Source organism: Trametes versicolor (assembly GCF_000271585.1).
Source record: "Trametes versicolor FP-101664 SS1 unplaced genomic scaffold TRAVEscaffold_13, whole genome shotgun sequence".
NCBI classification, from domain to species: Eukaryota; Fungi; Basidiomycota; class Agaricomycetes; order Polyporales; family Polyporaceae; genus Trametes; species Trametes versicolor.
In genome coordinates this window covers 1,430,963-1,443,995 of record NW_007360333.1, presented here as the reverse complement: position 1 = coordinate 1,443,995, position 13,033 = coordinate 1,430,963, and the positions used below count along the sequence as shown (strand labels likewise).

The 13,033-nt window shown below is 54.9% G+C and overlaps 6 protein-coding genes across 6 annotated transcripts; 2 read left to right on the top strand and 4 right to left on the bottom strand.

The window, feature by feature from the left end:
* Window positions 1–1,626: 1,626 nt before the first annotated feature.
* Window positions 1,627–2,836, bottom strand: TRAVEDRAFT_24300 (glycoside hydrolase; the record flags this gene model as incomplete). Its single annotated transcript, XM_008045808.1, has 10 exons — window positions 1,627–1,702; window positions 1,752–1,775; window positions 1,836–1,908; window positions 1,972–2,043; window positions 2,087–2,108; window positions 2,174–2,202; window positions 2,254–2,334; window positions 2,397–2,579; window positions 2,644–2,684; window positions 2,736–2,836. The coding sequence occupies 10 exons, from the start codon at window positions 2,834–2,836 to the stop codon at window positions 1,627–1,629; spliced, it is 702 nt and encodes a 233-aa protein (XP_008043999.1).
* A 679-nt stretch (window positions 2,837–3,515) lies between these two features.
* On the bottom strand, window positions 3,516–5,308 carry TRAVEDRAFT_75160 (uncharacterized protein; the record flags this gene model as incomplete). The annotated part of the gene is made up of 3 exons (XM_008046267.1): window positions 3,516–3,582; window positions 3,651–4,807; window positions 4,858–5,308. The coding sequence occupies 2 exons, from the start codon at window positions 5,306–5,308 to the stop codon at window positions 3,651–3,653; spliced, it is 1,608 nt and encodes a 535-aa protein (XP_008044458.1). The 3' UTR covers window positions 3,516–3,582.
* A 519-nt stretch (window positions 5,309–5,827) lies between these two features.
* Window positions 5,828–8,106, top strand: TRAVEDRAFT_175049 (uncharacterized protein; the record flags this gene model as incomplete). The annotated part of the gene is made up of 4 exons (XM_008046266.1): window positions 5,828–6,185; window positions 6,736–7,133; window positions 7,201–7,961; window positions 8,013–8,106. The coding sequence occupies 4 exons, from the start codon at window positions 5,828–5,830 to the stop codon at window positions 8,104–8,106; spliced, it is 1,611 nt and encodes a 536-aa protein (XP_008044457.1).
* Window positions 8,107–8,319: 213 nt separating this feature from the next.
* On the top strand, window positions 8,320–9,590 carry TRAVEDRAFT_155735 (serine/threonine protein kinase BUD32; the record flags this gene model as incomplete). The annotated part of the gene is made up of 6 exons (XM_008046265.1): window positions 8,320–8,397; window positions 8,469–8,647; window positions 8,711–8,913; window positions 8,966–9,090; window positions 9,146–9,335; window positions 9,391–9,590. The coding sequence occupies 6 exons, from the start codon at window positions 8,323–8,325 to the stop codon at window positions 9,426–9,428; spliced, it is 810 nt and encodes a 269-aa protein (XP_008044456.1). The 3' UTR covers window positions 9,429–9,590.
* A 635-nt stretch (window positions 9,591–10,225) lies between these two features.
* On the bottom strand, window positions 10,226–10,618 carry TRAVEDRAFT_135003 (uncharacterized protein; the record flags this gene model as incomplete). The annotated part of the gene is made up of 3 exons (XM_008046264.1): window positions 10,226–10,272; window positions 10,372–10,513; window positions 10,577–10,618. 3 exons carry the CDS (start codon window positions 10,616–10,618, stop codon window positions 10,226–10,228), a joined length of 231 nt encoding a protein of 76 aa, XP_008044455.1.
* A 613-nt stretch (window positions 10,619–11,231) lies between these two features.
* Window positions 11,232–13,001, bottom strand: TRAVEDRAFT_175042 (drug/metabolite transporter; the record flags this gene model as incomplete). Its single annotated transcript, XM_008046263.1, has 11 exons — window positions 12,648–13,001; window positions 12,578–12,591; window positions 12,496–12,527; window positions 12,363–12,440; window positions 12,156–12,307; window positions 11,958–12,090; window positions 11,864–11,901; window positions 11,715–11,805; window positions 11,562–11,655; window positions 11,437–11,502; window positions 11,232–11,381 (listed from the first exon to the last, which is right to left on the bottom strand). Exons 1-11 carry the CDS (start codon window positions 12,838–12,840, stop codon window positions 11,232–11,234), a joined length of 1,041 nt encoding a protein of 346 aa, XP_008044454.1. The 5' UTR covers window positions 12,841–13,001.
* Window positions 13,002–13,033: the final 32 nt, after the last annotated feature.

The following is a 13,033-nucleotide window of genomic DNA, read 5'->3' as shown; positions in this document are numbered from 1 at the left end:
TGGACCCTAGGGGTGAACAGGTGAGCATTTGCGAAGGATGCAAGAGTAGTTTTGAGCATACCGGCGCAATATCAGAAAATGCTTACCATAAGGCTGCCAGGGGGGCAACCTGCGGCCTTGCCGGTCATATTCGGGCCCTGTATGGTGTTATTCGCTGCAAGCTGCTGTGCAGACGGAGGATGAACTCACCATAGAGACATAATAAGCTGATATCTGTCACCGCGCGAGCCCACGCACCCTTCCGCGCCAGATCGCGCTGCGGATCCTAGTGGAACAGGGCAAGAAGAACGAAGTCAGCTGGACGCTCGGTGTGCTCGCACGTTGAAGAAGTAAGTCTCGGACGAGGCACCTCACTGAGACTGATGTCCTCGAAGTGGTTCGTGTTGAAGATCTCGAGGAAGCGGAGCGTGGTGTCGCCCGTGTTCTCAACGTGTCGAAGAAGGCCGGCACGAAACCGACGTCTTCCGCCTGCGCAGAGGGTTCACGATGCGGAGCGGCCGAACACGTAATAGACGACATACCTCGTAGTTGAACGTGCGCGCGTTGCTGCGCGTGGAAGTTGACCTGCAGACCTCCAAGAGGGACGGTGAAGGATGAGCGGAATCGATTGGGGTGGCATGATCGTAGTCGTACAGGGCTGTGGGTGAAATTTCGAGGGCTATTTAATGACTTTGCTACCCACACGTATAGAGCATAACGTGGCTTAGATAGACGACTCGACGAGACCAAGCTGCAGCCAGACGCGTTATGTCGTTTCAAGGTAGCACGAGCCTCGCCCGTGGCGTACGAACGCCAGTTCGTGCGAGACCACCTGGCACCCCGGACACCATACACCGCGAGTCTGTCTCGCGCGGTGTAGCTCCAACTCTGACTGCACTACGTAGGGCGTATCGTGCCTACTTACAACTACTTAGTCTCTCAAAGGTCAGTATCAGGTGGCTACCCATTATCTCTCATGCCCTTCCTCACCAGCACTCACTCGTCCGTGGTGGACGACGTTGGCGGTTTATGCAGTGACTCAGCCCGGAAGTTCGAATACGCGGTATCGTCCCATGAAGCGCCCATATTGTCGCGCGACTGCAACGCGGCGGACATGCGTCGCTTGACACACTCCGTTGGTTCAGATGACTCCTGCCTTCACCGAAAAATGAAAGAAGACTGCAGGCAGTAGATCGAACAGGCAGTGTGATAAGACTGGCTCGTGCAGATTTTACGACCAACTTGGGTCCTCCAATTGCTAGCGCTCTTCCACTATACCTTACATGCGGACGTATGTATCCCGCGAGCCATTGCGCATGCTTGAGGTGTACGTACATCACGGACGAATGTCCACTACACCTCGCTACTTCGAACAGCTTTATAACGTTATTGATGAGACTCGGAACGAGATGAGATGAACGTAAGAGCACGGTGCTTGCCATGCGGGCCAACTCAACCGATTCAATCAAAGCTCATGGTTCAATATTCAATTGGCACGATAGATAGAGTAGCGTGAACAAGAGTTCGGGCGCAGGCCATGAATAGAAGCTATCATGGACACATCGGCGTATGCGAAACGCATGCTGTTCGCTACAGTCAAAGGCACAGACACTCGATGTGCGTTGTATGTTTGAGGAAAGGCATCCCTCAGATAGCAGCCGGCGTACATCCGGACAGACTTGTTAGCTGCGAGGGGCAGTTCACCTGCTTGTAGGTAGTTTGCCTATCGGGTATCGGTCAGTTGAAGCCTTGTGCTTATCCACGCGACATACCATTCGTTCACGTCGCCACCGGCCCTGGGATATGCAAAAGGTAAGAAAAATCAATTTTTTAATATGCCGGGAAAGTAGGCGCACCATTGCCAACGCCAGTGGCACCCGGCTTGCAGGTTCGACGGCAGCCGGGAGCATTCGGCATCCGAAGTCACGCCTGAGGTTCAAATGTCAGGATGTTTAGCCCTGGGCTGAAGGGAGGCGCTCCCAGTATACGCACCTCCGTATTGTCTTCCCCACCCTCCGGATGGAGCGCCGTATTGGGCCGTGCAGGCGTTGAAGTCTGTTCCAGCTGTTAGTTTGAAGTCCAGCAAGGAGAGGGCTGTAGGACGCACCTCCGACACCTCCACCTGGAGTCTATCATTGTCATGATGTTCATCAGTCTTTGTCGTGATATAAGTTATCAGAGTAGTTAAACGCACGTAGATGTCGAAGTCTGTGTCCGTGATACCTGTTGAACATCGTCAACTATACCGTACGTGAGCTAGTGTAAACGACACACCTCCAGCGTTGATCGCTTGCACGATCATGGACTTGCCTGCACCGGCACCCGAAGTCCAGGTGAACTCGTAGCACTTGCAGCCTAATCAGACGGCATGGAGACATATAAGTCAGTCTGCACGCACAGAGACACGCAATACTTACAAGTGGCAGTAGCGGTGTTCCCGTGCCCAGCGAAGCCGTACGAGAGCGTGCTGTTCACGATGATCGGCTGGTACTTGTCGCAAGAGAACGACAGGGTGCCCGAGGATGCGAAGCACGCGTTCTGCGCTCCGGCCGCAGCGGCGCCGTTGGTCTTGCTACAGGATTGCACAGGCCCGCGAGCACCTGGGAAGGAAGAGCGAACGATCGTCACGTAACCTCGCCATGCAAACATGGGAGTGTCGCGCACCTGGAGAGAGGTTCGAGACGTATCCGCATGCGGGCTCGCAGCTATGTAATAAGTGAAGACATGTGCTTTGGATGGGTGACGAGTAGACGTACCAGTCCCAAGTCGTCGTCGTGGTACCTGTTGTTTGCCCGTGCGCGAGGATGACAACAGAGAGCCCGGAGAGCAAGCCAAAGATCGCTTTGAGAGAGAACATGTCGCTCGCTGTTCGTATACGCCGCAACGATGTCTTCTGACCATATGCCGCCCAAGGTGATCTTATATACGCAGCTCGAGCCCGCTACATGCGCATGTGCTGCATCACACGATAGGCGCGGCTCCAGACCATATGTTCCCGAACAGGAGTTCCACCGATGGAGCGACCTTCGGCGGACGCTAAGTTGACCCAGCATAAGATGGCAATGCATAGAGTTCGAAGGTCGGATGACGGCCCACGCTTCGATTTCGTCCATGGGATGATGTCTCTGCGCGCTTAAAACACGGGATGCGGCTCCATCCCGAAGATCACCCTGGGGCCTGTTGTTAGCAGGTATAGCCTCCGAGCATCGTGAAGCACAGCAACACCACCGGCAGCAGTGTACTGGACACGTCCCATGCATACATGCACATCGGGATGCATCCCCGTGAATACTGCTCCAAATGGGAATTCCCGACTTGGACACGATGTTGGTCCGCCGCAGGTCATACAACGAATTGGACGCTCGGCTCAATGGGTGCTTCTAGACTCGAGAACAGCACTGGGAGAACATGTATTAGATTTAGCGACTGCTCACCTGGTCCAGTGTGAATTTACGAATTTGTGAGGCACGACAGCGGGCTGCTTGCAGATGGCGCCGGGGAGGATATATGGGTACCACTATGAACACACTTCAGGTAGAAGGGGAATTGAACAGCAATTTGCAAAGCTATCGGATATCATGTATACATGCGAACAGCGACAGTCTACCAATGCGACCCAAAGGATCAGTTCACAGGAATTGCTCGAGTAGATTCGTTACTCATAGACGCACCTAACGTTCTATTCCATGCTCAGCCGGGATCTCGAGCTCATCCAGTGCCTTCCGACCACGAGTCGCCCAGTGGTTCAGCACCTGCTCGTCTTCGAACCACATCACCTGAGGCGTCTCCGTCTTCTCTATAGCTGTACTCTGTGCCGGGGAAGATGGGACCGGCGCCGCAGTCTCTTCGTCATTACCCACATCCACAAACTCCGCAGTTTGTGCTTCCTGGTCCCCAGTTGAATCGCGCATGCGCTGCCGTTTCTTCTTCCGCTTCCGGAGCTTGTCCGTTTCTTCGTCGGCGGGCTGCACGGCAGATGCGGCCGTCGACGCGTTCTTGACAGATAGGTCGCTACCGTCTGACTGCACAGCAGCCTCCTCTTGTGCAGATGTGTTCTTCGAGCTAGGTTGGCCCGCAGGACTGCCACGTCCTCTACCTCGCGCCTTGCCGTTCGGCGAGCGTGCCTCCGGTGGTCCAACTGGCCCCCAAAGTCCGCCCGAGCGTATCCAAGCTGCGACGTTTGCTTGCGACTTGATCTCGTCCAAGACACCGATGACTGCAAGCAGCGTCTCGTCGTACGACCCTTGCGGCTTTCCACCAGCCTCCAACTGTTCCAGGAGCGCGGCACGTTTCTGGAGCTTCTTCTCCTTCCGTTTGCGTTTCTTCGACGTCTCAGCTGCGGCAGATGCCCCATCATCCAATCCATCACCGTCCGGAATCGGCTCCGCGTCGTCTTTCGGAACAAGTGCCGTAGGAGAGTCCTCCGGAGCAAGGAGTTGATGATTGGAAGTTGACGATGGGACCTCAGCCATTTGCGCATCCAGTTGTTGGCGCGCGTCGACGGCGGTCTGCCACTCTTGCTCTTTCTGCAGACTCTCGAGGTCCTTCGCGCGTCGTTCTCCGGAGTACTCGCCAATACACACGTGATTGTATGGTTGCAACTCGGCTTTGCGAGGAGAGTCGTCTAACAGGAGCGTTGTGAGCGCAGAGTGCGCTTGAGGAGTGATCGATATGTTGTCATCGCTCGGACGCGTCGGGCTGGACGGTTCTGGCGATGTACGGGGAGTGCTGGCGATGGAGGAGTGCGGTGAGGAGGGTATATGCGCGCTTTGCTGCGAGAGAAACCCCCATGGCTTCGCCAGATCCTTCACAGTCTGCACTTTGCGATCTGTAGCAAGCGTTATGACTTGAAAATGTTACTGTGTTCAATGCTCTTACGATAGTGATCGCTGGATAGGCCGAGCGTGTCGCGAGCCCAAATGACAAGCAGCTTCTCTTTCTCTTCGCCAAAGCACCTATCCACCATATCTCCAACGCTATGTGGCTGAGCGGACGACCAAACCATCACATCCAGCCACGCACTAGTCTGAGGCGTGAAGAGGTAGGATCTGAATGCGCGCATGTACGGTCGGGGGTGCACCGGCCGCAAGCGCGGCAGCCAGTTTCCCTGCTCGTCGCGCGGGCGATCCTCTTGGAGCTGCTGGTGCCTGGTCTTCGGTCGCGGATTATGCGGGGAGCGGTGGAGTAGAGTGCCATTGAGATCCAGCACAAGAAGCTTCTTGGAGGCAGATGGCTCATCGATGCACGACGGTGCTTGCGCCGCTAGTGAGAGGTATGTTGGCGAGGGCGGTCGTATAGGGGGAGGCGTGACTGAACGGTCGTCGCGCATTGCTCTCGGGGCTCTCGGCGGCGACCCAGTGAGCGGCGATGATTTAGTGCCCGCCGGCGGCATACGCCCATAACCTCGATAACCTGAATGTTCGGGTCTTGCGCTGTCTACTCCGCGAGATGGGTTGAAGGCGCTCTCTCTGGATATGGATGGACGAACCATGATGAGAGCTCTGGGATTGGGGTGGCATTTGGTAGCCCTCACCCTCATAGTCAACGCGTCCGCGACCGCTGGAGCCGCCATGGAAACCGCGACGCTGCCCGTCCATGGAAATTCTGCGCAGGCGGCAGAGTATCCTGCTCGAAGACTTAAACAGCTTTGGAGAAACTTAGAGAAGGGGATGATGGTGGAGAGTTGAAGAGGAACGCGACGCTAACGGCACCATGTTCTACAGAGACGCCCGCGCGGGTACAGATCGCGACGTCCCGCACTGTGCACGTTGTACGCGACGGCGACCGCCGCCCTGTCGACGACGCGGTCCACGATAACAAACTCATACTGGCTTCCTTCATCCCCGCCATGGCTCGTCTCCGTCGTGATACCCAAGACTCAGCCGGCATGACCCTCCAGCGCCCCCTGCGCGTCGTCGCGTCCGGCACGCTCTTCCTCACGAATAACCTCGCGCTACCCACCCACCCGGAGCCCAACTCAGTCGTCCGCGCGCACTCGGTCTTACGCGTCAGGGGAGGATCCGCAAGCACATGCATGTCAATTGCCGCACAGTTCCCTGCTGTAGAGGCCATGCTCGTTGCGCCCCTCGGCGGGAACGATGAAGGGCGTATGATCATCAACGAGCTCGAGCAGGAGCGAGTGAGCACACGATTCTGCAAGGTCTGGCAAGAAGCTGGGGTACCTAGTGCCTGGGTCTTGCAAGCAGGTGAGCCCGAGTTTTGGCGAACTATTGGCACTCGTGATATTGGTGCCTACATGCGCTCACTCGTATCATTTTCCTAATAAGTTGTCCTGTAGAACATGTCTGCAGGGCATGTTTTACAGAACAAGGGTTTGGTTGTTCATATGCGTCAATCTCACAATTTGCGTCACACGCTGCGCAACACGCGTCTCGGAATTGTGAACGTTCGTCGTTCGCACCCAGCTCGCATCTGCCGCCACACCAGCCCGCTGCTCCTTTGATATGCTAAGAAGCTGAGATAGATATGGTATTCCCGTGTCGACAGGGCGGCGGGAGCGGGCGAATATAGCGAAGCTCGTAAGAAAAGCGTCGCCTAGTAAAGCACGCCGTGCTTGTTTAATTGGTCGCCATTAGGACAATCGGGCGGCTTGGCTTCCATCTATTCCTTACTATACTTCGCTACATGCTTGGTCTAAAGGGCTGGACTTTCTGTTGTCTACACGCCTCTTACCATCTTCAATTTCTGACTGGGAGCCACAGGACTGAACAAGACGATCTCTGACGAGTTCTTCAGATGACACAGATAGTCGTACAGTTATTAACAACAATCCCCTCCCCGACATCACGCACGAGGAATTCATCTCTCTTCTGGGACCGCTACTGGTTCCGGAAAATTATGCATATATGAACACACCCGTCCCAGCGACGCCTCCGGCCACAGCCCAGCAAACACCTGCCAACGGTAACTTGGCCCCGGGAAACGCCGCGCAATCCCGACCGTCCACCTCTGCAGGGAGACCACCCATAAATAGCCCTGCACCCGTCGATTGGATCCATTTTGAAGGACGCTCGGTTAAGACGACTCTGAGTAACATCATGGGTCTTGACGGCCTCGCGCGGGAGCGAAAATGGAGGAGCCATTGCGTCTTTAGTGTGGATGTCGGTCGACGTGCACGACAAGGCGTCGAGGCGGTACGCAGTTCTCTGGCTATATCAACTTACCCAATGATACGATGGTACTCATGCATCTATTTGACAGCTTATCCCGCATGCCGACGTGATATTTTTGAACAAATATTACGCGCGTGCCCATTCGCCCCAGTACGCGGCCTCGCCACGAGCCTTCCTGCTTTCCCTTACCAGCATCGCACCCCGACATGCCCTGCTCGTCGCCCATTGGGGCAGCGATGGCGCCGCAGTGCTCTCCGTCCCTACCAGGGAGTACTTTCAAAGCACCGGGTGGGTCGACACAAGCACGCCGTCCTCGGCAAATGGTCCCATGATGTCGCCCAGGGCGGGCGGACCAGAAGAGACTGACAACCAGTCGGTACGGTCTGGGAGCGACTACTGGGCGGGTGACCACACAGAGTCCTCGAGCACGTTCACCGCCGACCTGCTCTCTTCTACACCGCAGCGGCACGGGCGGGGAGCTGCCTACGAGGAGACGCCGAAGCCCGCCAAGCAGAAAGGCGGTCGCGTGAAGAATGGGAAGCGCGCTGCATACAGGAGCCCCGACCGGGACGATGGGGACTCGTCCGACTCGGACGGAACGATCGCGGGGCACGGCGGTGGGCAGAGACAGAACGCGGATGCACCCCGAGGCCGCCCCCAGCCTCCTCCTTCCAATGAAATTGTGGACGAGGTTGGGGCACAGGACGCGTTTGTTGCGGGAATGATGTGGGCGCTGAGTCGCCGCTTGCTTCCGGGCGAGCCGTATACCCCCTCCGCGGTGCCTAGAGACGGAACCGCCGCAGACGCGGATAGGGAGAGGGGCCGATGGCGCCTTGAGGAATGTTTGCGGTAAGTCAACTGTCTCTCAATAACACATACGACTTTGCTGATACTCTGTAGGTTTGCGACCGAGCTGGCTGGAAGGAAGGGAAGGCGAAAGGGCTGGGCTGGGTTGGCGGAGGAGATGTCCAACGCTGGATGGTTTGATGCTTGATATATCTATCTTCTTTTATCTCTATTTCTAATGCGCTACGTGTATACCCAAACATTTACGATCATATCCCGTGCTATTAGTTCATTCATTTCGCCTTGTCGCGGTTCACCCATGTTATGATCAGCGTCTGAACCGCACATAGTAATCTGTGGCTGTGCAGCGGCAGAGTGAGTCGTTCAAGAAGTTGGCTCTTCTCCTGGTCCCCACAACCACGCCATGACCACTCAAGCAGCGTCACCGACGATTGCGCTCATTGAGCATGCGGATAAGATATCTCAAGGAGCCGAAGCCGTAAGTCGCACTTGTTTTTAAAGGAGACCCGTCCATCGACGCTCAATACCTGAACCGCTCCTTGATCATAGAAAATCTATCGAGTGCAGCTGCATCCAGCGGGGAGCGCGGATGAGGCCTCGCCGATTGCCACAGAACACGTCCTGCTAAAACACAGGTTTCATAAGCAGTATCGGCATCCGACTCTGGACGCATCTCTGACAAAGTCCCGCGTTGCGGGCGAAGCGCGCGCGCTTCTCAAATGCGTCAGGTATGGCGACCGATCCTTTGCTCTAGCCTTCCCCAATAATTTCTAACACTCCGTTATCCGTAGAACTGGTGTAAATGTGCCGGGTATCCGTATGGTTGATGCACCCGAAGGCGTCCTCGGTATCGAATGGATCGATGGCAAGAGCGTTCGCTTCCTCCTTGGAGGAGGCGCAGAGGGTGAGGAAGAGGGCGAAGAAGACGACGAATCCGCTGAAGATACCGTCGAAACGGAGGAGGAGCCTTTAAAAGAGTTCAACATATCACAAGGCAAGCCACTAACAGCATAACGCAACGAGAAATCATCTCATCCTCTGCACAGATTCCGTCATGGAGTTGATCGGGACAGAGATCGCCAAAATGCACCAGGCGGATGTCATCCACGGAGACCTCACGACATCGAATATGATGCTCCGGCATCCGTCATCGCAAAAAGGCCTACAACTGGTAAGTCCAATGACAGCTTCCGATCACTTCTACTCACGTATTATAACATATACAGGTCCTTATTGACTTCGGGCTAGCGTTTACGTCGACGCTGGTCGAGGACAAGGCCGTCGATCTCTACGTCCTCGAGCGCGCATTTGCGTCAACGCATCCACAGTCGGAGCCGCTCTTCGCTGGCGTGCTGAAGGCATACGAGAAGAAGATGGGCAAGGATTGGTCGGCGATCTCGCGTAGGCTCGACGATGGTAAGAGCCGTAGTGCTACGGAACCCGCTGGGATAGTGCTGATGCTTTGTGTTAGTGAGACTGCGTGGCCGTAAACGGAGCATGGTGGGCTAGATCATGCGGGTCCGACTTGAAAGGATGTACGAGTGGAGAAGAAGCCAAGAAACAGAACTCGATGATACTGTATCGTTGCCCGTAATTGGTTATCAACCCATCATTTGGACAGCACTGTAACTACATATATGCGGCATCGTTCCTGTCGCATGATTTTACGGCATTCAGGGTCAACTTGTGTGCCTCCTGTGTATGATGTCTCCACAATCGACAAATATGTGCTGAGCTTGAGCCGAGGCCTGAAGCTAGATGATACTGCTCAAGTGTTCACGAGAAGACCGAGGACGTGCGTCGTCACGCTGCGTATGATTGCTGGCCGTGTTTCGCGCCTGACGTCAACGGTGACTTCCCCACTATGTTAGCACGAGCAGACTAATTTCCTCGCATGCGTCGTCCATTATGATGTCCCGGTTGAATGCGTACCTTAACTGTACGTCGCGCAGGGCACACCAGCCCGCGTGTAGGTATTCTTCTAAGCAATGGCGCCCCTCCTTGTATTCAAGGCTATATGCCGCGAGCTGCGACACAGCTCGAACTGGAGAGGCGCCTCACGCTGTCAAGCTTCCGGACCACATAAACTCCTGGGCACGACGGTGCTCCCAATGCATGCCAACGTTTTCGAGCGGAATTTGAGGCGTCTGCGCAAGGAGAAACCTCTGTGATCTATAGCAATATATGTGTTGCTCAGGACGCGTGCACAGACGGAAAACTGCAGAACTCCCGTGAGACCATGGATAGGACGCCACAGCAAGCTTTACGCACCTATGCTAGCACATCTCCGAGTGCATTCCATATCTTCACTCGTCCTCGTATCCCTGCACTGGCCTCCGTTCACGTTTGGGTACTGTGGTCCGCGTCAGTTCCGCCTGCGCACCCATACCCGCCAGCATAGCTTCGCCTTGCTCCTCCGCACTTCCCAGAAAGATAGAAGAAAGCGACTCACCAGGATAGCTTGTGGGGATTGGGTCGGAGTACCTGTACCCCAGCGTCTTGCGGATAGGCGGGACAGTGACGAGCATAACGGGTCCAATGAGGCCAATGACGAGCGAGTAGAAGATGACAGGCTGCTCGTGCGCCTGGCGTTGCTGCATACCGCGCCGGACGTCGTTAGTTCAGCTTAGTTTATTGAACAAGGTAGATGTGCGTACGAGGTAGCGGTATGTCTGCCGGAACGAGAAGAGGGAGGCCATGGTGGCGGATGGCGAGCAGGTGAGGCTTGGCGACGTCGCTGCTCTCCGGGATGAACGTCACGCCCAAGGCTGGGTCACCAACAAATCACGGCGTCACATTGTCGTCACATTCTACTGAACGCCGGATCTCGCTAGCCAATCATAGCGTCCCGGTTTTAATCATATAGACGTAGGCTCGTAAACCAGCACGAGTTAGTTCTGCGGATGACAGTGGTTAGAATAGAGGCTGGACTATCCTATGAGGGGAGGTGTGGGTGAACCCCGTGGGAACGATGCGCCAAAAAGCGTCTCGACGTCTTCCCTCGCCTGCCAAGTTCTACGTAGCGGAAAATCTTCAGAAGATACGAAGTGGTTTGAAGTACACATGTTTCCTCTAGAATATGTTTCTATCATGATATGTAGCTCACGGCCCGCTATGGAGGAGCATATATATTATAAGTTAGTTTCCGCCAGGTGTCATCTTGTCCAACTCCACTTCCTCGATAGGCGTCTCCAAATCAATATCTTCATTTGCTAGCAGCCCTTCCTCTAAAGAGTGTTCTTCGATAAGCGTTGGCGCCTTCGGTTGTTCTGTTGCATTCCGTTTGCTAAGCTATATCATAAAGAGTTGTATTCAGCAAAATAATATCAGAACGCGCTCGCCTGTGTTGAAGCTTACCACTACGTAGACTGCAGATGATAATATGATGACGGTTCCGAGTAAGGAGAGCCAATTTGGCAACGTGTTGAAGAAAATGCGTTCGAAGGCCATGGCGAAGATTACCTGCCAAATGTTCAAATGATTAAATAGTGCATTCAGGGGTTGGGAAGCGCATTACCTGTACGTAGATCGCCATTGTTCCTCTCCCAGCAGTTTCGCGTTGAAGACCAGTAGTCATAGTCATCTGTGAAAGCACAAGACGGTCAAACTATCGTGTCATGTCGTACCATAGATGCGGCCTACCTGTGCAGCGAACCCGCATGCACTGACTGCTATGACCATCAAAATGGAGCCGAGGTTGTCAGGAACGACGGCGGGTGTGCGGGTCACGACCATCCTTTCACCCATTTCCCAATAAGCATAACGTGGAAATGTGGATTATTGAGAAGCACGTACGCGACAGGGGCGGTGACGATGCAAACGAGCGCAAAAGCAGCTAAGTTGTGCATAGGATGAGCGCGTTTGCCTATGGCTCGTATCGTCGTATCTGTTTAGCGACAACAGTTTATCAGTGACAGGTGGGGGAGGGGTTGGTTCTGGCGTACATGCTGTCGTAAGACCTACGACACCAAGGAGGGCCACGCTGCAGACAATCGATGAGCTCAAGGGGTTGCAAGATGGGTACCGAGGCCGTCTTACCCCACCGCACCCAAACGTTGCCCAGGCGTCACTATACGACCTGACGCCGCTTCATTGTCAAGTCCATCGGCGGAATGCCGTCCGAACAAGAAGTCCGGGCGGGCGATCAACACCACGCCTACAAAGCTGAAGGCTGCGTGCATAGTAGAATGAGCCGCATATTACAACACGTTCGCACATGCGGGTCAGCGTACGTACCACTAGCTAGGGCTTGTTTTCCCGTAAGATCCTCTTTCAGAAAAAGCGCCCCAGTGACAGCGGTGCACATTGGTGTCAGAAATGAGAGAACTGTGGTGTCCGATAGCGACAAATACTGCAGGGCGTAGTAGGTTCCGAAAAGCCCTACAAAGCTAGAGTAGAGACGGGTAAGTGAAACGGACGATTGTGTAAACGGGAGCGGTTCACCCTGCTAGACCTCTCATAGCCAGGAGAAGCCGGATTTCCTTCGGCCCCAGTATGGGGCTCGGCACTCCTGAGGCTGACCTGTACGAAGTCGGCTCTCAAAACTCAAGGTCAGGGGACCCTGCGATGAGCTTACATGTAAACAATGCATACCGCCCAGGTCATAACCTAACATCCTGTCAGTCGGTATGACGAGGGGCGCTCATTTTGCAACGCACCATACGTATCCATATCAACTAAGAGACGGAAACCGTCAATCATCCGAATGCACTTCGATGTAATGCCGACTCACCTCGGCAGGCGGAACTCGAGGTTCTATCGCGTTCAACTTCTTGACGAACACACCCATGAGGGATGTGAATGCTTGAGAGAGCGCTATCAGAAGCAGCCCTGTATTATTGTCGAATACATCTGCGGACTGGCGAGCGACTCGGCGTAGGAAACTTGGCCGATGACCAACAAAGCCCGAGTCGCTATCCATGGCTTGTGGGGGGCGAAGATGGGTTATATCCCCCGTGTCGGTCTCCAGCGGGCACGCGTGGATACGTCGGTATCGATCAAAGCGCTCCCCGCTCAGGATGTCGAAGCCGATGAAGTATCAAGAAGAGAACCAGACCCGCACAGTCTACCTGAGGTATCGCCGTAACACAAGTTCTCCGCAGTCTGGACACGGC